Source organism: Myxocyprinus asiaticus, chromosome 2 (genome assembly GCF_019703515.2).
Source record: "Myxocyprinus asiaticus isolate MX2 ecotype Aquarium Trade chromosome 2, UBuf_Myxa_2, whole genome shotgun sequence".
NCBI classification, from domain to species: Eukaryota; Metazoa; Chordata; class Actinopteri; order Cypriniformes; family Catostomidae; genus Myxocyprinus; species Myxocyprinus asiaticus.
In genome coordinates, this window is record NC_059345.1 from 2,392,051 (window position 1) to 2,419,122 (window position 27,072).

At 36.9% G+C, this 27,072-nt stretch overlaps 1 protein-coding gene across 2 annotated transcripts in view; it reads right to left on the bottom strand.

Moving 5' to 3' along the window:
• Positions 1–318: 318 nt before the first annotated feature.
• Positions 319–27,072, bottom strand: part of LOC127410391 (solute carrier family 12 member 6-like) — a 53,445-nt gene continuing 26,691 nt past the window's right edge. Inside the window, exons 11-26 of one of the 2 annotated variants that reach the window (XM_051645640.1) lie at positions 26,951–27,049; positions 26,589–26,646; positions 24,198–24,372; positions 23,907–24,025; positions 23,703–23,801; positions 23,403–23,522; positions 22,953–23,057; positions 20,670–20,838; positions 14,073–14,268; positions 11,126–11,295; positions 6,563–6,694; positions 6,329–6,436; positions 6,212–6,235; positions 3,151–3,380; positions 2,798–2,931; positions 319–1,358 (exon numbers count right to left, since the gene is read on the bottom strand). In XM_051645640.1, coding sequence (XP_051501600.1) covers positions 1,267–1,358; positions 2,798–2,931; positions 3,151–3,380; positions 6,212–6,235; positions 6,329–6,436; positions 6,563–6,694; positions 11,126–11,295; positions 14,073–14,268; positions 20,670–20,838; positions 22,953–23,057; positions 23,403–23,522; positions 23,703–23,801; positions 23,907–24,025; positions 24,198–24,372; positions 26,589–26,646; positions 26,951–27,049 — 2,030 coding nt within the window. In that variant the 3' untranslated portion in view covers positions 319–1,266. The remainder of the gene's footprint in view (positions 1,359–2,797; positions 2,932–3,150; positions 3,381–6,211; positions 6,236–6,328; positions 6,437–6,562; positions 6,695–11,125; positions 11,296–14,072; positions 14,269–20,669; positions 20,839–22,952; positions 23,058–23,402; positions 23,523–23,702; positions 23,802–23,906; positions 24,026–24,197; positions 24,373–26,588; positions 26,647–26,950; positions 27,050–27,072) is intronic. The other variant, XM_051645649.1, reaches the window with a different exon arrangement.

A 27,072-nucleotide genomic window follows, 5' to 3' on the forward strand; every position in this document is an offset into this window, starting at 1 on the left:
GTACATTTACTAATAAACAACTAGTTGTTAAATGCTGTTAGGAAGACAAACTTTTTCATCTTTTGGAGTAACTGGCAATGAATAATTGTGCAAAATAAGACCAATAACATGAATTAATAAAGTTAGTTGAGGTGCACGTTACCACAAAGAAACGTGAATTATTATTATTATTATTATTATTATTTTTAAATGCATTAATGACTTTTTCAGCTGATGTTTTAAGTATCCATGTTTTAAAACATGCTGTGACTGGCTTTTAATGTTAATTTTAATGGGCTCCCCAACAACCTTTATGGTTGCATTTTTAAAAGAGACACATTAAGGTCATTTGTTTTTATTTAATAATGTGATAAAAACAGAAAATGATGAGCAAAAAATAAAACTGACAAAAACAAACAATGCCTGCACATAAAGATAGACGCAATCAGTGATAAAACAAAAAACAAACTTGTTTTAACCCTCCACTACATATAAAGCAGGGCCGGGAAATACAATCATTTTAGGAGTAAAGGGAGGCCGACAGGACGCTTCAGTATTGCAAAGTAGAAAAGAAAATTGATAAATGTGTATGTACATTTAAACATCCATATTTCACAGGACGGACAATGAATGCTTGAATTATTAGTCTTAAACAGGCTGAATGTGACTCGGCTGCTGAATATATTGCTACAATGTTGTCAGGCCCATTTATTAAAACATGTCTTGCATTCAACTTCTCCATGCAGAACATCTGTGGAACAAGCAGGATCACAAACATACGCCAGCAATGTAAAATAAAGGGATAGTTCACTCCATTTTTGGACTGAACTATTCCATTCACATGCTGTTCAACCTTAAACAGAACAAACACATCCATTTGAAAACAACACACTTTAGCCCTGAGTCAGTCTGTGGACACACTCCTCGTCCCGCGGTGTGATCCGTATGATTGCGTGTATGCTGTTTCATACTGATTGGTCCAGTTTATCACATGCACATTTACCAGGACGGTCCTGAAAGAGTTGCATGTCTATTTTCATGATGTGCACAAACACTCACACACAAACATATTGCCAAATATTTCAAATCAAACACTGTTTTTGGTCATAATGGTACATTTTTGCAAACTAAAATCAAAGTCGTACAGTGTAGGTGCGTTGACTGGGAGTTTCTTGTAAACACAGCCGATGATAATCATAAAAACATAATATATTCGATTGGCCACTCTTCCGTTGTACTCGTCCATGTCAGAAGATGCCAGGCGACAAGCTCACTTCTCATTGGCTATCAGGAGTAAATGGTGATGACCTCACTTCCTCCTCCCCTCACTAACAGGACTCGCTCCAGACCCTCAGTGAGAACTTCCAGAAATTCCATATCTGTGAAAAAGGCAAGTCAAGTCAAATCGCATTTTGTATTAATATGGTATTCAAATGGAAATCACGCAATTATTTGGAAAATACTCCATTGTGCATTGGCCCATCTTGATATATTTTTTTAGATTTGGATAGTTTTCGTTTAACTCGTCCATAGACGTCATGTTTTTAATCAACAGATTTTAGGTTACAATTTATTTAAAAGGGCAAAAAAACTTGCACAAGGACATGGTCTTTAGGAAATGCAACTGGCCAAATATGACACAGTGTTATTTTCAACAGGTTATTTTATATATCTAACAATATCAATACTAATGTATTATATTCTATGTATCACCCTGCCCTAGAAGGGCTTTGCCATGATAATTAAAATTATTAAATAATAGTTTATTCTTAATATATTAATAATTGTTAAATAACTATTTATCTTCTTTTTAAATAAACTTTCAAGTATAATCATTAAAATAAACCATAATTAAATTACATTTATAATACGATATTTTTAGAATTATTTACTGTTAATATATTAATAATTTTTAAATTAACATTAAAATAATGTTTAAATAAACTTTCAAATAATTAATTAATTACTAACAATAACTAAAATGAAATAATTACATTAAAACAATAATGAAAATTCATTTATATTTAAAAAATAATTATTTACTCTTAATATATTAATAATTGCTGAAGTATAGTATTATCTTTTTAAAATAATTAAATAAACACAATTAATTAATGAAAAATTAATAACAATAAGTATAACATTTTCATTAAAACAATCATTAAAATTACTGTATAATTTTTTAAAATACTTTTTACTCTTAATATATTAATAATTGTTTACAGTATTATCTTTTAAAATAAATTTTTTAAATAAACTTTCAAATAATTAATTAATTAATAACAAGTATAATTAAATTAAAACAATAATTACAATTAATTTATAATACAATATAAAAAAATGATTTACTCTTAATATCTAATTTTTTTATAGTATTATCTTTAAATATATTTTAAATAAACTTTCAAATAATTAAATAATCAATAACAATTAGTATAATAATTCAATTAAAATAATACTTACATTTAATTTATGATACAATATTTTTTAAATAATTATTCTTGATATAATACTTGTTAAAAATGTATTTTTAATTTTTAAATAAACTTTCAAATAATTAATAACATGTATGATGATAATTAAATTAAAACAATAATTAAATTTAATTTCTAACAATAATTTTATAATACATTTTAAATATTTAAATAATTAATGGTTATAAAAATAATTTATAATATTAAAATACATATAATAATAATTATTAAAATGTAACACATTTAAAGTAAAATCAGTTAATAATAATAACTGGATATTAATACATTTGATGTAATAAATAAAATACATATTTTTAAATGATTTCTTTAAAATGAAAGGATACAGTTCTCATCTCCGTCTGGGTTCTTGGGTGGTCCTGGCATATTGAGGAGGACGAGCCGAGCATCATGTGATTTATTAACAATAACCTCATTGAGTTTGACAGCAGTGTGCATTCGACGCACATTGGAATGATCTCTGTAAGAGAAACAGACATGTATGTAAATCACATGAATATTAATTTTCATCTCTTCAGTTTCTGGTCTGTGCAAATCACTGCAAAAACAAACACAAGCCATTTCCTTTTTGTTGTTTGGTGACTTTAAAAATAAAACAGACCATTATGGAAATGTTAGAAACCACTGTGACTACATTATTAAAGGGTATATGTGTTTTTTGTGTGTGTGTGTAACTCACGGGCGAATGTTGAGCATGTCTCTGAACCCTTCTGGCGTGCTGCAGCAGGATGCTGTGTTTGTTTGCGTGTTTGATAGGAGCTTCAGCGCTTTGTCTTTTGTCCAGGTCATGTGAACGCGTCGGTTTTCTGCACTCTTCTCGGCTGCGGACATCCCATCAGTTTCATCATCATCGTCCGATCCGATGCTTGTCAGACGCAACATGGAGTTCCTGTCTTTAACAAGCTGCGCCTGCAACAAAACACATTCAGAACTTATTCAAGTGAAAAATAATCCCCTTTTTAATCTATCATCGCTTGTTTTCCTAAAGTTTACCAAAAGAAAATTAGGCTTTTTTCACACAACAGCAAAAAGAAGTATTTTTTATTTTATTTTTTGGTGTATGCAACAAATCCGTGTGCAGTCTGCACAGAAAAAAAATGCAATCAGATTTTTGCAAACCCAATACAAATCACTTCCAAATGTGCTATAAAATCTGATTAAAACATGATTTTTTGGAACGCATCTCATTCTGAACAGTCAGATACAATTTCAAGTCGTTTCAAGTTGTCATTGGGACACAACGCATATGTAACTAGAGCTGGGTAGATAAGATTACTTCTGAATTGTAATCGGGTACTGATTACAAATTACACAATTTAAATTGTGATCTGTTATGTTCTCTAACCTAACCCTATCGATCCCCAAACTGCTGGATGCCCTAAGAGCATGGCGGAAATGAAAATGACCAAGTTTCACTTCAATACACCAAAGCGTTGCGAAGATACAGCTTCACTTCCTGTATGGCGTGCTCGCCATCAAATTCGTTTACTTGTTAGGCAGAAACACACTTAATGCAAGTACGTGAACATAGGTGCTTCTAGCTACGCAAGCTCCATTTTGTGCATTGTTGCGTTACAAAATGTGTCTGACCGCAATTCATAACACAACATAATACGCGTTACATTCTCAACGTCACCTCAAGGGGCGCTATAGCGAGATTAGTGTGAACTGTCCGCTTCGGTGGTGTTTTCATTCAACTCAACTACTGTCATGGGGAAGCAAGTAAGTTAAAGTCAATATATTAATAGCAACTTACCTGAAAAATATCAGATTAATCATTTTAAATAATATTTGAACATTTTAATAAAAGTTAAAGGAATATTCCAGGTTCAATACAAGTGAAGCTCAATCGACAGCATTTGTGGCATAATGTTGATTACCATAAAACTTAATTTCGACTTTTCTTTAAAAAAAAAAGCACAAATGTGTGTTCCAGTGAGACACTTACAATGGAAGTCAATGGAGTCAATCTGTAAACATTAATATACTCACTGTTTCAAGACATAAACAATATGTATGTTAACATGATTTTACTGTGATAAAATCACTTACTAACTGCATCTGTGTGAAGTTATAGACAATTTTACAACTTCGTTACCATGACAATGTAATGTCAACAATTTTGAACAACTTTACAGCTCAAATAATACATACATTTAACAGAAGAATTAATGTAAATGCTTTTATGAAATTATAATCTGCACATTTCTGCCTTTAAACCCTCCAAAAATTGGCCCCATTGACTTCCACTTTAAGTGTCTCACTGGAACACAGATTTGTGCTTTTTTTAAAGAAAAGGAGGGACGAGTCAAAGTACTTTATTTTTGTGGTAATCAACATTATGACACAAATGTTGTAGATTGAGCTTAACTCGTATTGAACCTGGAATATTCCTTTAAAATGGCACAGACTTTGAAGGTAACTCTATCGCCCCCTTGAGTACTGAGGTTTGTTACCGGCACAGTAACGCAAGAACGCACATTAAGCGTGTTTAACCCGCGTCAGCAATGCATTGGGCAAGCGCTCACATCTACAAAGTATTTTTCTGGCCTTGCATGTGTGCAGATCGATATATTAAAACGATTTTAATCAATTATGACCAGTGTGGTCTGAAGATGATCCGACACAAATTTAGTTAAGATCTAATGAAAGCTGTAGGACAAGTTTGAAAAAATACGTTTTTGACTAAATTAAAAATGCAGAAAATAAGCATACTGTCAGTTTATGAACTGTATCCGATAAAGAACGTACTTTGCGGTCATATAAAATAAAAATAAATACATAATGGATATTAGGCATGCAGGTGAGTAATATGAATACATTCCCAGACATATACATCATACAGGAATGTGGACATTGTCCCTTGACCTGAATATATGACATAGTAACAACAACCGTGAAAATAACACTCTGGTTTTGTTAAACAAAGACAAATTAACCACAAGGAACAACTTTATTGGTATATATACTCTTTATACACTAGAGGTCAACCGATAGTGGATTTTGCCGACACCGATAACTAAGGTGGTGGAAAAGGCCGATAACCGATTAATCGGCCGATAGTTTTTTAAAATCGATTTATAGAATAATCAAAGAGTTCTTAGTCTTTCCTTACTATGATGGACACATATATAGAGGCTTCAAGAGTCCCCAAAGCAGTTTCTTGTGCAACCAAAATCCCAATAATAAACAGAAAAATTGAGATTTTTAACTATAAACAAGCCTGAAATACACCGGGGACTTTTATTTTAAAAATGACAGAGATTGCTCCATTACAATGCTCTATATGTAAGTATATATGTAATTAATTTTACCAGATTAGTTTTATATATATAAGAAATAAAAAAATGAGGAATAAAAGCAACTATCGGTCGGTAAAACCGATATATCGGTCTACCTCTAATATACACACATAAATGAGCCGCCCGACTCGTGGTTCTCTGCCATTTTTTATTTTATTTTTTATGTTATATTTTTTTATTAATCTTAAAATGGTCTCAAAATCAGCCGATTACTTAGCCTCGTCGGTTCATCGGTCTATCACTACAAACTGTCCAGCTGAGCGTTGACTACTCTTTTGTAATTTTTTGTTTTTTTCTAAGGGACAATAACACCTACAAGCAGACAAAATTACTCACTACACAAACACACAAACTATTTTTCTCTCTCTAATACAGAAAGCCAGAGAGGCGGATGTTCCTGTGCCAAGATGCAAGAGTTGAGTGAAAGTTTGGACTTACATCGTCAAAACTCCAGCGAACTCGCTACAGATAAAGTTGAGATGAAACAGACAGATTTTCAGGTACTGAAATGGTGTTTAATTCTGTTATACGTACACAGAGTCGGTCTCCACTCACCTCTCTCTCTCGGTCAGACTTGGACAGACGCATCTGTCGAAGCATTTGAGATCTCTGCTCCATCATTAGCGTCCTCTCATATGTGTATGCACTGATATCACTGTCATGCTGAAAAGAGGAAACAGATGACATGACTATGATCACCAGCAAACATTTTACTTTGAACATTCAGTGTTGGGTCAGAATTTACCATTAATATTAATTATATTAGTACTGATACAGAAAGTTGTTTACCATTTCAACGACCTCCACCTCAGCATCTATACGCAGGTGATAAAGAAATGTCGCCAGATCCTTCTTCATCTGAATTGAGTTGTCCTCCATTTGAGCCACAGTAAAGATCCGCATGCCACACTTACGCCATACCTGACACAAACACACACAGACCATTAATACTAGTGTTGGAAATGGACAACCAGCCTTATACAGGTTCCTGTTGTAAAAGAAATACACAAATAATTTTTAATGACAAACCCTAACAAACATACAGCACAACGAATGACTCTATTGAGCTGGTTCTTTAAAAAAAAAAATATCAGTCAAAACGATTCCCAAATGAGTCACAGATGTACTCATTGGTCTAAAATGGCTCGTTCACTCAGTGAATCACTCGGAGCAGTTACTGAATTAACATCTAACTCGCTCACTGAAACGCAATGCAACAGTTCAAAAAGGAAGTGTGCTGGGTGAGTGGGGACCAGAGTGATTTTTCCAGCCCTTTTCCTCACTCTGGAAGTGTCAGAGTGTATTTAGAGTACTTCAAGACCCTGCTGTATTTCAGTTTTGTATATAAAGTCCCGCCTTATGCACCAAATCTTCATTATTTTCTGGTTATTATTGGGACTTTTGGTTGCACAATAACTGAATTTGGGATTTTATTCATTTTGGATTATTGTTGCCTCTGTGTCTGTGCCAATTACAATAAGGAAAGACTAAGAATTTTTTTTATAATTTAAGATTTAACATTTAAGAAATCGTTTTTTAAAAACTATCAGCCAATAGCCTTTTCCACAACCTTAGTTATCAGTATCTGCAAAATCCAATATCTGTTGACTTCTAAAAATGTACTTGAAAATAATACCCAAAATAGTATTGGTTTGTTTAATATTTTTCTTTTACCCTTGTGTGTCAATAAAAAAAGTTACTCAAGAGGATAAAAATGTCCACGTCAAAAAAACGCCATAATAATATTATATATTAATATTATTTTCCACTTTCAATGAGTACATTTTTTTAACCAACATCAGTCCTGATCATAACTACCAAATATTCATTCATTTTCAGGATTTTAACCCTTTAAATGCCAGTTTGTTTATATAATGCCACTGTTGTTTTTTACATACACACACATTTCTGAACACACACATACAAAACACACTCTGACATCCATATCAACACACAAACACAATTTTATCTGCATCATTTATTCAGTTGTCCTGCAGTGCTCTATAATACAGCAAACAGAAAATAGGGGAAAAGCTTGTATTTGCTCCATAAGCTAAACATGAGAAAAATGGCGCCATCTGGTGAAAAATATAAAAAATGTCAATTTTGAAGCCAGGGCTCCGGAATGAAAGCATAATATCATATAATTCATGATTTTATGCTTTAATGCCGCTGGGATCAAATATTGCCATTTTAAAGGGTTTCAGTGGGGACATTTTTGTCCTGAAGGTCCTGAGTGTAACTAATTTGTGTACACAGTGTATTATAAGATGTATTATAGGAACTGAGCTTGAAATATCAAAATTCCCTCAAAAATACACACCTTTGGCCAAATGTATACCGTTGGTATTAACACAGCCAAAATGATTGAAAAAAACTAAAATTAAAAAGAAAAAAATGTTGCACAAGGGTTAAAATATAAATAGATTTTAAAAACTATCGGCCAATTAATCGGTTATTGGTATTTTACACCACCTTAGTTATCGGTATTAGCAAAATCCACTATTGGTTGACCTCTAAAATGGTACTTTAAACATGTTTCCCAAAATAGAATGTCAGCAATAGGGCTGGGCGATAAAACAATCTCGATATTTATTTGGGGAAAAAAATCCCACCATTATAAACTTTTGAGTAATTTTCTATATTTAGCCAATGTCCTAGGGCTACTGCTATGTCATCTAGATCAGGGGTGCTTATTACATTGATCGCGATAGCAAGACAACCACTGGTTGATCTCAATAAAATCTAAAAAATTGACATTTTATTTCCTTGCTTCTGCTGCCGCCCGCTGTATGACTGACAGGCGGCTTATGTATGTGCGCTTACATGAGCGTGTGTTCCGAGAGTGCTCGTACTAATGCGTATGTGCCTTAAACGGTCAAATACACTTCATAATACCACCAAAATGCACATCTTGGCGAGGTATTAATGAAAACACAGTGGTTTATTTCTAAAGTTAACGTAAACCGTGGGATAAAAAGCGGATTTGTATCAAAATGTCGGACTTGAAGTGTAACCGAATAGAGCACTGTCATTAAAAGGCTATTAATCAAACAACAATAACGAGAAAACACTCACTGCTTTTGGCTGAACAACTTTAGTAGATGTAAAAGTATTAATGCAATATAATAAATAATAATATATTTTTTAATAATATTGTTATTTTTTAATAATACCAACCTCTGATGTAAAGAGTGTGTTAATTTGAATAATACATTTCCAGGGAAGTAGAGATGATAAAAGTAATTAATAATTATGCTCAGCGTTTATCAAGTTTTTCTAATGCCTGATAGAAAAGTAGAGCACTACTTCAGGCAGAATTTCCCCATCAGTCACAAATACACTTCAGACAATTGTGCATCATGCATTAGAATGAGAACACAACTTTGATACAAGAACTAAATCAATGCTGAACAATTGTATCTCAAAAGGAATACAATGTGGCCCCCGTGTACTACTTGAAGCCCGATGTGGCCCCTGTACCAAAACATTTTGCCCACCCCTGCTCTATACCCCCTCTATTGTGCGGGATGTGACATGCCAAGTGACAGTCTTTTTTCTTTCTTAGTATTTTTTGCATTGTTTTGAACAATGTTTAATGTGCAAAAATAACTGTCACCATTGAGGGCAGTTTAGACCCTACACATAAACTGAATTTAATGCATTTGGTTCATATATTACTATTTATAAATGGTGATCAGTGTATTGGAAAGAAATGTATCATCTTTTCATCTCTCTAATCATGTCTCCCTGTAATGTTTTTGGAATCAGATACATGTAGTGTGAAATTGCAGCATACAGTGTTTATTATAAAAGGGGCATAGCATTCACAAACCAATACTCACTACACATGAGTACTTTCAAATGAGCTACTCTTTTACTCTTGAGTAGTTTTTAGGACAGGTACTTTTTCTTTACTCACACTACATTTTTTGGGAAGTAACAGTACTTTTACTTGAGTAGGATTGCAGGTATAATATACACTATATTGCCAAAAGTATTCGCTCATCTGCCTTTAGACGCATATGAATTTAAGTGACATCCCATTCTTAATCCATAGGGTTTAATATGACGTCGGCCCACCCTTTTCAGCTATAACAGCTTCAACTCTTCTGGGAAGGCTTTCCACAAGGTTTAGGAGTGTGTTTATGGGAATTTTTGACCATTCTTCCAGAAGCGCATTTATGAGGTCAGACACTAATGTTGGACGAGAAGGCCTGGCTCGCAGTCTTCGCTCTAATTCATCCCAAAGGTGCTCTATCGGGTTGAGGTCAGGACTCTGTGCAGGCCAGTCAAGTTCTTCCACACCAAACTCGCTCATCCATGTCTTTATGGACCTTGCTTTGTGCACTGGTGTGCAGTCATGTTGGAACAGGAAGGGGCCATCCCCAAACTGTTCCCACAAAGTTGGGAGCAAGGAATTGTCCAAAATCTCTTGGTATGCTGAAGCATTCAGAGTTCCTTTCACTGGAACTAAGGGGCCAAGCCCAGCTCCTGAAAAACAACCCCACACCATAATCCCCCTCCACCAAATTTTACAGTTGGCACAATGCAGTCAGACAAGTACCGTTCTCCTGGCAACTGCCAAACCCAGACTCGTCCATCAGATTGCCAGATGGAGAAGCGTGATTCGTCACTCCAGAGAACGCGTCTCCACTGCTCTAGAGTCCAGTGGCGGCGTGCTTTACACCACTGCATCCGACGCTTTGCATTGCACTTGGTGATGTATGGCTTGGATGCAGCTGCTCGGCCATGGAAACCCATTCCATGAAGCTCTCTACGCACTGTTCTTGAGCTAATCTGAAGGCCACATGAATTTTGGAGGTCTGTAGCGATTGACTCTGCAGAAAGTTGGCGACCTCTGCGCACTATGCGCCTCAGCATCCGCTGACCCCGCTCTGTCATTTTACGTGGCCTACCACTTCGTGGTTGAGTTGCTGTCATTCCCAATCACTTCCACTTTGTTATAATACCACTGACAGTTGACTGTGGAACATTTAGTAGCGAGGAAATTTCACGACTGTACTTGTTGCACAGGTGGCATCCTATCACAGTACCATGCTGGAATTCACTGAGCTCCTGAGAGCGGCCCATTCTTTCACAAATGTTTGTAGAAGCAGTCTGCATGCCTAGGTGCTTCATTTTATACACCTGTGGCCATAAAAGTGATTGGAACACCTGAATTCAATTATTTGGATGGGCGAGCGAATACTTTTGGCAATATAGTGTATTTTGGATAAATCAGTTGGTGCTTCCTTAAAAGTGCTTAGAATCATTTATGAACCAAAACCAGAACCATTAAATTGCTTACAATTGTGGCAATGGGACAGCTACACAATGCATCACACACACCTTGTGTTGTTTGAGCAGGAAGGGCAGCAGCATTAGCATTCCACCATCATGAACAATCCACCACACGTCGATGTATCCCTCCGTACATGGCTCGCTGTTGCTTGGAAACAGAGAGATGTTTTTCGGCACCATTAGAGCCAAATGAGCTGTTGTGGTGACCCGAACTGTATCTGAATGAAAGACAGAGAAAGAGAGTGTGTTAGAGCTGCACGATTCTGGATAAATTGAGAATCAAAAGTTTTTTGCTCAGAATAAAGATCACGATTCTCTCCCGATTCTGAAGAAAATGATTACGCTTATTTCAATCATTTACAAAACCTGGACATAAGGGTACTAAACAAAGTAACATGTAATGTACTAGAGGTTCTGACAAAATGTTCTCTGCTTCAATCTATGCAAAAATGTAATAAAGTTGTTAATCAAACATATACATTTAAAATGTCCTAAGTCCACAAGAGGGTGCAGTGAATACATTATAAAACAAACAGCACCTTGTTATTATTAAAAAAACAACAAAAAAAACATCCTGTTAAAAAACGATATAACCTGTTTCGCACATGCTAAGTAAAAAGCAAAACAAGTAGAAAAAAAGCTTCATTAACAGTTCTATTTTCACTTGGTGTTAAACTTGTAAGCAAATATGCAATAAAACACTGTTATTTTACAAAAGTTGTTTTTAAATAAATATTAACAATTTAAATTAAAACAATGAGGCCTTCAGTGTCTCTTGTAAAACTTGTAAACAGTGCTTTAAGTTTTTCAGCAACAGTAGCAAATAAACGTTTCAAAAATTATAATATAAAAACATTAAAAAAGGTAATTTAATGTAAAATTAAAGTACTTAAATATTTGACACTCTTTACTGTGTGATAGATCTAAATTAATACTGATTTGATGCAGTAAGAATGCCTGAATGCCTATAACAGACAGTATGCAGCTTATATACATTTAGACATCATACAACTCTAACATTTTGAAGAATTTGTCCCGTCTGCTTATACATTAATGGCTATGTTGCTTTAATATCTTGTCAAGACAGCGCAGATTTAGTCCCGGTCTGTTTTCACTGGTAATTCATTAACAGCTGTGTTTACATTCATATCACCTAAAGAGGGGTATTTTGATTAAGAACAGCGCAGAGTCTTGTGCAGGAGCGCTGCATTCTAGGGCTGCCCCCTAAAGGCCGAAACATACTTCACGCAAGTATGCGAACGTAGACGCGAGCGCTTGGCCAACGCATGGCCCATTGTACATACGTACGCTCTTGCCTTGCTCTGCCAGTTACAAACCTCACACCACAAGGGGGAGATAGAGGTTTTTTAGGCGCCACGAAACCGAATCATGAAAATTTTACTCTGTGGTGTTTTATGAAGTCAAAAAGCCATCCCAACATGTCCAACATGACTGTATATCCATACTGTAGCTAGTTGCTAGTCGCCTTTCCATTTCTTCCTGGCTCGGACAAATCGGTCCCGTAGTTGTTTCTATTTTCTCTTTACAGTGTCGTTATCAGAATTTAGGGAAGCTGCAATGTCTTGCCAAGCATTTTCAATCGCTGTTTTATTCGAATGGAGAGGGAACGAGGGGTCATAAATATGTTTGTATAATCTAACTTTTTCGGCAAGACTCTCCTCAAATTGCTCCGCCACGACAGTTGTTGGCTGAAAACAGAAAATCTGCTCTAGCGCCCCTTGCGGCAACACAGAGAATACAGCGCGTACTTGCGTTGGGTTATGAATCGAGCGCTGACACATTTCACTATGCAACGACGCGTGGAATCGAGCTTGCGTAGGAAGGTGCGTCTGCGTTCGCGTACTTGCGTGAAGTATGTTTGGACCTTAATAGTCGACCAAACGTTAGTCGAAGAGAAGAGTCTTGGTCGACCAATTTTGATTGGTCGGTTGGTCGCAGAAAAAAAACTCCACAGGAAGTGGTGAAGTCACACAGTCAGTGACGGACAGACATGATCGTTTACACGGCTGGTCCATGCGGTAATTAATTATGTCGGGCAGGAAATCCAAAGTGTGGGATCATTTCGAGAGGGTAAAGGATGACCCCAAGGTGACATGCAAACTCTCATCGACTCTCATCATTCATCGACCTCAAACATGGCTTATTATTTGAAATATGTAAGTAGCCTAACAATAGCCACTTAGCATGGCGGCTCGCACTAACGTTAGATTAGATTACGGTTTAGTATTTCTCTGTAATGTAGAACAGTGTTAGCAATGTTACTTATAACATTCTTTCTCAGCCCTGAAACTCAAACCATTTTCTGATGCCCCCCAAAATATATATATTTAAGTAATTAAATGAATATCATAAACATGTGACAACTAGTCGACTAATGTCTTAAACTAATGACTACTAGTCGACTTAGGAAAATCTTTGGTCGGGGGCAGCCCTACAGCATTCATCACAAGACACAAGTGCACAGGCAGACACACGCATGTGAGTGTTTGAGAGCAGCCGGCTGTAATCAAACAGCGCATGGGAAGTGACTTTAGTCATATCTTGGTAATACCGTCATTTTTTAGCATTGGTGGCTATTAAAATATTGAACTGAGCAGAGATTCTGTCACTCCTAGCTAATCGTGGCTGCACCCTGCAGTTTGTAAACCACTGTGCTGGACAACGTCTTTGGCCGTTGCGTTGAGTTTATTCATCATCTCGTGCAGGAGCGCTGTGTTTTGTAGATGCCATTTAAAGTTTATCAACATTTAAAAACGTGTCTTGAAGTGAATTTTGAATTTACATTTGACTGCCTTACAAAGGCATGCCACTGGAACGTTAATATACATTGCAGAATCATTGTCATTTAGAAATGAGATCGCGTGGGTGTCTGAATCGAGATCGCGATCTTTTAATGATTAATCGTGCAGCTCTAGGGTGTGTATTAAAAGGAACAGTTCACTCAAAAATGAAAAGTCTGTATTTATTCACTCACTGATGAAGGTTTTCCAGCTCTGAGGGTCTTCACTCTGTCTCCAGGCATGCGGCCAGCCCATGACGATGGTGTTGTGTTTCATGCCGCCCAGACCGCTCGACTGGATCATGTGACTGATGCCTTCACGCGGCTTCTGTGCCACGATACATTGAACAAAACCCTTCACACGCTCTTTATCCATCAGATGCTTCAGAGTCTAAGAAACAGACACAGAAAGGTACATCTGTCCATGTTAGGGGCAGAAATGTACAGTACTTTTATCAATGGGCATATTGGGGGCGTATTGTTCAAGTTTCCTATATTTCAGTGCAATTTTTCAGCACTTCTGCTCAAGTGATTTTAGTTACATTTAAGCCCCATTCACACCGCCAGCGACATCACGTGAGACAGCGACACCATCCCATTCATTTTCAACGAGAGCACAGCGACTTCCGGCGACACGAGCTGTCTCGACCGTTGGCGACAGAGATCGCCATGGACAGCGACAAGACAAGTTAAGAAAAGTTCAACTTTATGCAAATGACGAGCAACATTCGCAAGCGACTACCAATGAGAGTGAAGAGCTTACATCATCCGTCTCCAGTCATGGTGAGTGTGAGATACTGGAGTCGACTCGAGTGCAGGCAAGATGGAGAAGTTAAAAGTTTCTGTGAGCGATTTCACTGTTCTATATCATTTGTCTGTAACCACATACATAAATATGGCCTAATAAAATGATGCATGGAAAACCGTGTCAGCATTCTGAGTGAGTTTGATTCATATATTGATATAACGTTCGTCTTGTTTAATGATATGATGCATTAAGCACTGCTGCAGGTTATATAAAACGCTCTCCCCTGCAGAAAGTGCATTTTTAGAGGCAAAAGAACTGATTCCTTGTCAAATTAGTGATATCTCAGTTTTATCGTCTGTAAACAGCATTTCAAATGCTACTATGGCCAGTTTTGCGGTCCACCAATAATGTTAAAGTGGCGGCAGCAGTAGGAACACCCACCAGCGATACAGATTGTAAAGCCAAGCGGCATGCCGCCCGCGGTGTGAACGGGGCTGTAGAGGTTGATCAATAGTGGATTTTGCCGATACCAATAACTAAAGTGGAGGAAAAGGCTGATAACCAATTAATCTGCAGATAGATTTTACAATCGATTTATAGAATGATAAAATTTTTTGTCTTTCCTTACTATAACGGGCACAGACATTGAGGCTATAAGAGTCCAAAATGAATAAAATCCCACAAGCAGTTTATTGTGCAACCAAAATCCCAATAATAACCAGACAAATAAAGATCTGGTGCATAATGTGAGACTTTTCAATTCAATTCAATTAAAATGTATTTATAAAGCACAAATTAAAACAACAGATGTTAACCAAAGTGCTGTACAATACAAAAGGGTAAAAATAGCAAGATAATACACATAGAACACACAAATAATACAGAAAATATAAAGCACAACCTCTAGGATTGATTAAAAGCCAACGTGAAAAAATATGTTTTCAACTTAGTTTTAAAATCATGTATTGTTGATGCCGATCTAATATAAATAGGTAAACTGTTCCACGGTGTAGGGGCAGCTACCACAAAAGCAATTAATATTCAATTTAGTCCTAGGGACTATCAAGAGCTTCTGATCAGATGATCTGAGGGATCTCTGAGGATTATGCATATGCAACAGGTCAGCAAGGTAGGGAGGCACTGGTCCATTTAGGGATTTAAAAATGAAAAGAAGTATTTTATAATCAATTATAAATCGAACTGGCAGCCAGTGAAGAGAGCACAGAATATGAGTAATACGGTCACGCTTGCGGGCTCCTGTCAGCAGTCTGCCTGCAAGGGAAGCGTTGTAATTTCCTATATACAGGGAATTGCAATAATCCAAGCGAGCAAAAATAAAAGCATGGATAACCTTTTCAAAGTCCTTAAGAGACAGGAAAGGCTTTACCTTAGATAAAAGTCTCAATTTGAAAAAAAAATACATAAATAATTTTAACAACTTCATTTATCGGTTTATCGAACTTAACTTTTTAACTGACGATTTAATGAAAGGGGCCAAATGTCCCAAATTAACATTGGCAGAGCCAGCCATCTCAGAAGGGCCAAATATTTGAGTCATTGAGGCTTAAAAAGTTTAAAGACATCCATGATTTCACATCATTTAGACAGGCCAGCAGGGGTTCTAATGCATTCCTGTTATTCATTTTCAGCAGTAAGTAAATTTGGGTATCATCTGTATAACAGTGAAATGATACTCCATGTTTCTTAAACACACTTCCTAAAGGAAGCATGTACAGAGAGAATAAGACAGGGGCCAGAATAGAGCCCTGAGGAATGCCACAAATAAGAGGGGCTGAGAAGCCAAACCCAAAAGAGGAACCGATGGATCACACGCAGGTTGCTGGATGTTATATCTGACCTCTGCAATCATATCAACAAAAAAGTTGAGAAAAAGGTCGAATATTTTTGGGGACATATTTAAAGCAGGATCGATAATCTTATGGTTGAAAAAAAGCACTTTAGGTCTATGACAATTATTGCCTATAACATCAGAAAAATATTTAGACCTTGTTGCTTTCACAGCTTTCTAAAACTTTGATAGAGAGTCTCCTAGGATTTCATATGTTCTGATCTTCTGCATAACCGCCTTAAAGAGCGGATTTCATCATTTAACCAAGGGGCTGATTTGGGTTTAGCATGTTTCATCCTCAGGGGAGCAACAGAGTTCAAGATCTTTGTACAGGTGGAGTTAAAAACATTAACATGCTCCTCGACACTTCGGTGAGATGAAGAAAAATCTAACTCTGAGGATTGTAATGCCTCTTTATATGCAGCAGTAAAATCTCCATTTGAAGTAGAGCTAAATATACAAGATCAGTGAATAGAAGAGTAGAATTTCACAAGTTGGTATGGAAGAGGGACAGAAAACAAGACACACTTATGATCAGCAAAACTACAGTCGCATATTTCAATATCACAAATTGACAAACCAAGAGACGTGTAGAGTCTTTCACCAGTTGGTCGAAACCAAAAGAGTCAATAAGATTGGGGGCCTGGGTAGCTCAGCGAGTATTGACGCTGACTACCACACCTGGAGTCGCGAGTTCGAATCCAGGATGTGCTGAGTGACTCCAGCCAGGTCTCCTAAGCAACCAAATTGGCCCGGTTGCTAGGGAGGGTAGAGTCACAACCTCCTCGTGGTTGTGATTAGCGGTTCTCGCTCTCAGTGGGGCGTGTGGTAAGTTGTGCATGGATCGTGGAGAGTAGCATGAGCCTCCACATGCTGTGAGTCTCCGCGGTGTCATGCACAACGAGTCACGTGATAAGATGCGCCGATTGACTCAGAAGTGGAGGCAACTGAGACTTGTCCTCCGCCACCTGGATTGAGGTGAGTAACCGCGCCACCATGAGGACCTACTAAGTAGTGGGAATTGGGCATTCCAAACTGGGAGAAAAGGGGATAAAATAAAAAAAAGAGTCAATAAGATTTAAAAAGTCTTTAGCCATAGGGTTCGTTGGACAGCATACATGAATATTAAAGTCCCCAACATTTAGTATTCTATCATAGTTGGGGACAATACCCCCTAAACGTTCATCAATAAACTCCCTGTTGAATTTGGGGGGCCGGTACACCACCGCACACACAACAGGGTTCACCAGATCCAATAAAAATACTTGGAATTCAAAGCTTGAATAAAGCTCCGTCTTTACAAAAGTACAGCTAATCTTACTTCTAAAAATGAATGCCAGTCCACCACCCTGTCCAGTTGCTCAAGGCAAGTAAAAAAATGCATAATCTGGAGGTACAAGTTCTGAAAAGGGACTTATATCTCCAACATTTAGGCAAGTCTCTGTAACAAGTAAAAAAATCTAGGTCACGAGAGGTGATCAAATCATTTTAAAATTGAAGTCTTATTAACCACTGATCTCGCATTTATCAGGGCCAACCTGATCGGCGGTTGATCGTAATCCAGCGAAGAGTAGTTGTCCTGCTGCGATTCATGACACAGAGGGTGAAGGTTTTGTGGATTCACTCCCCCTCGGAAAAAAACAAGGTGACTGGCAAATGTAGACATCGCTGGAAGAGTCCGGAACAATGGGCTTAATCCACTTAAGCGGTACTTCCAATGTGCGCCAGGATGCAAAGCGGTCACACTCCCACCCATATGGAGAAAGACCCAACTGGCATAGTGTTCCCGGGAGTAAAACCGAGGATGCCTTCAGCTTCACTAATATTCCTCCCCTCTTTCCTCGTTGTCTACGGCGTTTCTTTAGAGGAAGGGCACAGGGTAGACACACTGGTAGGTTCGACACAAGCGGGGGAGAACAGGAATGTAATCCTCTCAGTTCTGATTTCAGTAGATCTTCATAAGAGCTTTGGATATTAACGAGTGTTTGGTAGTTATATACCAGCACAGAGGGAGTATTTTGTATTAACAGGGATAATAACAACATGAGGACAAACATAATAAACAGGTTGGGCAACAGACGGCAAGCCACACACACCGGCGCTATCTTGGATCTCCACTATTTTATACTACTTTTAACTATGAACAAGCCCAAAATACACTGGCTACTCTTATTTTGAAATGACAGATACTTGGCTCTGTTACAATGTGCTATACGTCAGTGTTTACCAAGTTACACTTTTTATAGACTATTTTATTCCCCAGATGAAGAGTCCATATATCACTTCTTTTCTTTTTTTTTTGCATGCCCTTGCTTCAATTTACAACACTTAATTATTCAGTCAAAATATCAAAATATGCATTGAAGTGAGGACAGAAAATATGGATGAACATTGTTTAGATAAAGTCGGCATGAAACAGAAGTTATGACCGACTTTATTACTGTATTGTGACGTATTTCCGAGTGAAATGGCTTTTCGAACGAGAAAAGAAATGTATGGCGGGGACTTGGTTTACTTTAGGACAAGGCTGGATCCGTTGTGCAAATACAGATGAATGTGAAACAAGCGAGTAGAAGCTAATTTGTCCTCATTCTCAATCACAATACTCTAAGCATAAAGAATAAAGAACACTTACTCGAGCGGTATGTCCAAGAAACCTCTGTCTGCAGAAAAATAGAAATAAACTCCAGCGAGTTTCCTTCTGTCCAGCTTCGGCGTCAGCATGTCTTATTTAAAAGTCATCATTCCTATGCCCTATTAGATACGAAAACAATTACCCTCCACTGTGAGAGCTTCAGAAGGCTGAAAGGTGATAAAGGTAAGTCAAAACTAATTTTTAAGCGATTATTATCGTAAAATCTGGAATTGACCCTACAGCATGGATTGTGCTCCTTTCAAAGTACCCTGCGAAGGCATAATCAGCGCCAGTTAAAACACAGCCAGACACGCTAGGGGGAGGGAGTGTTCGTTCTAGAAAGCATTTGATTGGACAATGTTTCTCAGGCTTAGTGTCATCATGACTGTGCCCTGGTCTGTCAAGCCAGAAGAGAGAGACTGCTGATTTTAAATGCTTATATCTTCTGAAAACGAATTCTGTCAGCATTTGGAAGTACAATAGCATATTGATGACCTTAAAGGGAATAAATATAGACTAAAAGCAGCAAAACTTTCATTTTGATTTCATGGCGACTTTAAATCCCCACGAGGTGTCAGTGATTGTTTTTATTTTACCTCTAGAGGCCGAAATAATAAGTATCGGCAACTATCTGCATAAATTTTAGCAGATAACCGATAGTTCCAAAAAGCAATTATCGGCACCGGTTAATCAGTAAAACCGATATATATCGGTCTACCTCTAGTTAAATGTCAAAAACTTAAACTACAACAATTAACTAGACCTAGAATTGAAGAATTAGGGTTAGGGTTAGCAACTATCGGCAACGGTTAAGCGATAAAACTGATATATATCATCTACCTCTAGTTAAATGTTAAAAACTTAAACTACAACAATTAACTAGACCTAGAATTGAAGAATTAGGGTTAGGGTTAGCAACTATCGGCAACGGTTAAGCGATAAAACTGATATATATCATCTACCTCTAGTTAAATGTCAAAAACTTCAACTACAATAATTAAGAATTGAAGAATTAAAAAATACATCAGATGTTACAAAATTTATAATAGGGGCATTTTGGGCACTTTTGTTGGCAGTTTTACATCAAACCCTGGTTAATTTCTGGCACTGGTCCATGAATATACCATGATTTACTACCACAAAATCTATCAAGCAATGTCCAGCTCACATTTCACCCCAAAAAAGAAAAGAAAATAGTAGTTTTGTTTTGCGAAGAAAATGAAGCATGTAATTGGTTTAGAAACACACTAAGCAAGAATTACAACACACATTATATTGTAGTGACAAACCGATATATATCGGCCATGCCGAAATTTTTACATTTTGCAAATATTGGCAAATATCTGTAACTACTTGGTCGATTAGCAGCAGAATCACTTTCAAAATCTAACGAGAGCCTTGAGTAAATACTGTAGAGTGTTAAATAAGTTTTCATTTCAACCAATTTGTATATGTCTCATTTGCCATCTTATTCATATCAGCAAAATATTGTCGCCACCCTATCAGCTGTTTGCTATTTTTCACATGAAAGTAAAACCAACAAAGACGGACCAACAGTACCTGCTCCGCAGCGAGAGCTTCACCGTAACTCTGCAGGAAGTTTCCCGATATAACGGTTCCCACTATAGTTAAACCTTTCCCTGCTTTCAGCTGAGACGCAAATGTCAACAAACGTGGAGATTTAACATGCGCGTCTTCATCCAATTTCAGCAAGACTAGGAGCTGAGGCCTGTGAGATGAGAGAGAGAAACAGATGAGAAACAACATTTATAAACACCATCTGATTTTGTATGTACTGACAGGTGCAAGATATCGGTGGCCGCAATGTTATTAATTGGTAATTGCTAAAATTGTATTATTATTATCAACATTGAGCCCATTTACATGCACACCGATTACTCTCTAAAATCAGCGTACTTAAAAAATCTGACAAGGCAAGAAATCCACGTTTACATGACATTTGAAATAATCGTGTTATTTTCTACTTCTGACGTGAAACCATGAAGAGGCATGCATTCAACACGTGCACTCATTGGATGAGCCGATAAGAACACCGGATAAGGTGTTTACATGGCACGCGAAATCGGCATAATGGGCAAAAATCTTCCCATGTCGTTCGGGTTATTCATAAGCCATTTATGGCCATTACGCCGCTAAAGGAATGTGGTTTATTGCGTTTACATGACCGCACGCGTTGTCAGCTTATTAAGCATAATCGGTGTAAGAACGTGCATGTAAACGCACTCATTGATACTGGAATTGTAACCGATCATTTTAACTGATAATTTCAATGTGTTACTGTTACGTCATTTTTGTTGTAATGCGTATGTAAGACCTAACCAGTCTTAATGCACTCTGTGAGATTCATTTTTAAAATCTACACACTGTTACATTGTGTTTGGGCTCGTTTTAATAAGGATGATCTGCAGTACGTAAAAATATGGCATTTTTCATATTTTGTTAATTAGGGATGGGACGATATGGTTATCTCATGATTCAGTTTCATATGCGATATGAGGTTTATGATTCGATATAATAACACTTAAATGACAAAATATTACAGATTTTTTTATTTTTAAATGCTTGAGCAAAATGCTCATTATAATTTCTCATCAAAATAAAGTTCTTTAATACACAATATAAAAATATATAGTTTAAATAATAAGAGTTTCTCTATAAGAGAAGATCACAAGTGCAGAACAAGCAATAGAACTGAACAGAACCGGTCCTGAAAAAAAAAGTATGTGAAAGTGAATATTTTATTTTTTTTAATCAGTTGTTTGTCATCATTATTATAATAAAAATTTAACTTTGTAAAAATATAAAAATTCTACATTCTATTAATTAATATTATATCATGAAATAGTATATATAATAATGATATGAGCTGTCACTGTTTGAAATAATGTGTACAATTTACAAGTAAAAACACTGAGCTTACATTCATTTGTAAAAGAAACTCTAAAAAGGCTACTGTCACTTTAAGAGTTCAACAAGCGCCTTCACAGTGTTCCGGTTCATCGAACATCAATGAGAATCTCTCGGTTTCTTTAGCGCATCCATGCTGTGTGAGATTAAAATGTAATATTTATTTTTATATCTGACTGTAAAGAACAGAATGGATATTAAGACACATTATTCTATGAAAGTGGAGTCGCATCATCTTTGATGGACACACATTACACGGAGGAAACGATCCGCTTTAACCTCAAGCACTTTTCATCAAAACAAGGCGATTTTCCAGGTATTCCAGTACTTACATTTCTAAAAGCTAAATTCAAGCACTTTAAGGACCTTGTGTGAATCCTGTAAACAGTGTAGAAAAAAGTGCAGTAGTGGTAAAATCCAGTGATAGAGAGATTATAATTTGACGGGTCATTTTAATTATTTCTACACATGGACAGAAAACAATGGTGCAAATTAGGAATTATCGAGTTTTGTCATAATATGGTTAGTCATTTGTTTGGTTCGCAATATATCGAAATTCAGTATATCGTCCCATCGCTACTGTTAATGTTTCATGAAGTAATATGTGAAAATCTGTGTATGACTTAGTGGTTGTTCACACAGGACACACTTTGGCTGATGTGTTGTGTCTCAATTTATTTTCAGCGTCACACGGCATGAATGACGCATTTTTAAGACACTGTGTCAAGTTAAAAATAGTTCAACAAACATGTTGGAGACACCTGCATTCTGTTCTATTCCATTTTGCTGCGTCCAACAGTTTTTGAAGAAAAGTGTGATTACACAGGACTTCCTTACGACCAGCTAGAGTTTGAAAATACATCGTTTTGCACATCCCTAGTACATGCACATATGCATAAATAAATGTGTGTGTACCTCCAGTTTTTGGTATGTGGTGGTCCTTCTTCCAATCTGAGCAGAGCAAATCGAGCCGCACTGAGAGACAAACCCCTGATCCCATCACCCCACTCTTTCTCTGCTCTAAAACACACACACACACACACACACAATAATACTGAAGGACAGTGTACACATTTTGACAAATGTTGTATTTTTACATTAAAAGATTTTATTTTGTTCTGTGTGATTTCTGTGAGACTATTTGGAATAAAAGAAGCAACACAATATATTCATATGCAAAATAATTCCACATCCAGACACTCATTGACTGACATTTAATCATGTTAATGCCACAAAAATCACTATTTCAATCTAATGAAATCCCTATTTAAAACCAAAACAGCTGCTACTAGTACACACTAACATACAAGTCTGTAACCAACACAAACACAAAAACTCAGGGTTCTGGTTCCCATGACAACATACCCGTGGTACTCGATGTACTTGTATATCAGTCCAGCGATCACCATGGCAACGATAGCGTAGTACCACGAGGATATGAACATCAGAGCCAGACATATCGTCATGCCAAGAAACGACAATGTCCTGAGAACAGGAAATGACAACAGTGGTTGATGACAATTCTTGATACACTCAACACAAATGAGAACCGTTTCCATTTAATCAATCACTTTAATATCAATCATTTTCATTCAGAAAAAAATGTGTCACAGTATAAATATGTGTGTGTCACAGTAGGTGTGTTAATGTTGGTGAATGTTTTACCAGTGATAGTATGAAAATCGAGGTCTCCAGTTTGGCGTTCTGAGCAGTGTCTGTAGAGCGCACGCCAAATTCACAAACAGGTAACACATCAAGAAAAACCTGTAGCCAGAGAGAACATGCAATGATGAGCTACATGATGCCACACATATATGACATGCAACTGAAGCTGCAGCTGAGTCTTGGAAACTAACAACACGCTCTTACATTGAGAGTATTGGAGCGACCAGGTCCAGCGAAGCAATGAGGATACCCAGTTCGGCGAGGACAGCAGTGAGTAACAGAGCCCAGGTAGGTTCTCCATTCGCCTTACCATGACCAAACACCTACAGAAACACAACATTAAAACAATCATTCAAAGCCAAATACCAAGACTCTGTTTACAGCTGGTATTAACATCTGCGTAAGATGATCCAAACACACCAAGAACACAATTCAAAGTCTGAACTCTAGGGTAAATGGTTTGGGCTGTACGAGGAATGTGAATGCATGTCTCACCCTCAGGAAAGGAATTATGTTGTCTTTAGCGATGGCCTGCAGCAGACGAGGAGCTCCTGTCAGTGACTGGAGGCCAGCTCCACATGTCGAGAAGAAGGAGCCAATCACAATCACCCAAGGTGAGGGCCATGACAGAGTGCCCACAACAAGATTTCCTTTCACAGAGTCTCCAAATCTGAAAGAGATTCAAATGAACATAAGCTGAGAGGAAGGAAGGAAGGAAGGAACTGATGGAAGGGAAAAAACTTATGGAAGGAAGGAAGGGAGGGAGGGAGGAACTAAAGGGAGGATAGAAAGAAGGAACTGATGGAAGAAAGGAAGGGAGGGACTAAAGGAAAGAACTGAGAGAAGGAAAGAATGAATGAACGAACAAAAGGAAGGAAAGAAGGAACCAAAAGAAAGAAGTAACTGAGGGAAGGAAGGAACCGAAGAAAGGAAAGAACTGAGGAAAGGAAACAAGAAACCAAAGGAAGGAAGGAACCAAGGGTAGGAACTAAGGAAATGAAGGAACTAATGAAAGGAAGGAAATAACTGAGGAAAGGAAGGAACCGAAGGAAGAAGGAATCGAAGGAATGAAGCAAGTAATGAAGGAAGGAACTGAGAAGAAACTGAGGAAGAAGGAATGAAATAGGGTTGCAACTAACAATTATTTTGATAATCGATTAATCTAACGATTATTAGAACGATTATTCGATTATTCGGGCGATTATTGGAACGATTAATCATTAGCTCTTAACCGATTATTCAGCTTGTGCCCCGACTTAAAAGGTTGTATTAAACGTGCTTTCTAACAATAAAGAGGACAAAATCATCTTTTAAAAATACCTCTAAATGACATTCACTGAATTAAAGGAAAAAAGACTTTTTATTAAGTTTAATTCAGTAAAAATTTCACTACAAAAAAATCCTATTGTAATCAAGTGTAGTTTTGTCTTGTTTTCCATTTAAAATTGTCTAAAATCCTTAAAACAAGATACATTTACTTGAGAAGCAACATATAAGATATTTAGACGTGCTTTAAAAGAATGCATCTTAAATATAAGTGTATTTTGTATATAAGTGTTTGTTTTCACTTTATACTTCTGCGAGTGCAATAAAGACTAAATATACTTATATTCAAGATCTATTCTCTAAAAGCAAGTCTAAATATCTTATATGCTGCTTCTCAGATGAATGCATCTTTTTTAAAAGGATTTTTTAGATATTTAAAATATTTGTATTTTTAATATTATATTCAACATTCTCAGATAACAATATTTTTTTCTGCAGTACAGCTGCTAAAGTAAATGTACGTTATTTTAAAGGAGTTTTAGATATTTATATTGGAAAACAAGCCAAAACAAAAACAAATCAAAAACGGATTTTCATTTCAATATATAATGGGGTGAAGACTACCCTCCTCTCATCTTTCTGTTCACTTCAATCCATCTTTAACTTAAACTCTCTCTTATTAATAAAGTTGTGTATCGCCAATGTTCTTCATGATAATAAACACACAGTGACACATATATATTATGATTCAATAAGTCTCGAGTCATCACGTTATAATCTAGCTGCATTAAGCGTGTGCGCTCGAGGGATGAGCGTCCCGTGACAGAGTGTACATCAGCCGGGTGAAGTTTCAATCTCTCCCCTTTAGATCAGGACATTCACACAACTCATAGAAGAGGCGCTGACTGCACAGAGAAATGACCATTTCCTTATTATTTTAACTTTAATAAAGATATAACGCATTAACTAGAACTGCATTAAAGATGCTCGACACGCAAGTTTTACTTAAGCTGAGCGTCAGCTCCGGCTCCGATTTTTCCACAATGAGAGTGCTTCTGTATTTACTTATTTAGTATTTTTGCATTATAATTCCCTCATACTTTACGATCTACATCACCTGAAGCTGTTTGTAAAGTTTCGAGTGCGTCTGGACTGTGAGATGTGTTTTCTCTCCTCAGTCAGGCGAGAGCTGCAGTGCTGCTCTTGTGTGCAATCATTAGAGTTTCATATGATGTTACGTTAAGATCAAACGACTATTCGACAACGAACATTTTTGTCAACAATTTTCTATTGTTGACGTTGTCGATAACGTCGACTAATCGTTTCAGCCCTAGAATGAATGAAGGAAGGAAGGAACTGCGGAAGGGAAAGAAGGAACCAAAGGCAGGAAGGAAGTAAGGAAGGAACTGATGGAATGAAGAAAGCAAGTAATGAAGGAAGGAACCGAGAAGAAACTGAGGAAAGGAAATAAAGAATCAAAAGGAAGGAAGAACAGAAGGAAGGAGCTGATCGAAGAAAGTAAGGAAGGAAGAAAAAAATGAGGGATGGAAAGAAAGAAGGAAGGAAGGGAGGAACTAAGAGAAAGGAGCAAGAAACTGAGGGACAGTTGAAGAGACTAACTTGTCCCGAAGCACAACGCCATCCACACAGGCTCCAAACAGCACCACACAGCTAAGGTCTGACAATCATATTCAGGAAATATGAGTCATCATATTTTGAGATCGTTGTGAAATAGTCAATACATACAGAACTGTGCATGCACATCAATTGAAGTCTACATATCTAAATATCAACAGATAGGTAATCAACTATATCACTTTATCACATTACTAATAACATATTTATTTATTAAACATTGCTGATGTTTTATAAAACTAGAATGAAGGTCCACATCTTTTTCATTACAACAGCAATAATGTTTAGACGTGTGTGTCATGTAATATGCTTTGAGTAGCTGTGTCCGTGCATGTGTGTAAGGATACAGACGAGGGACGTGGTGAGGATGGCGAGAATCGTTCCGATGGGAATCGATCGCTGAGCATCCTTCAGATCTCCAGACCTGTTTGAGCCGGCCATGATTCCTGACAGAGAGACATACAGATCA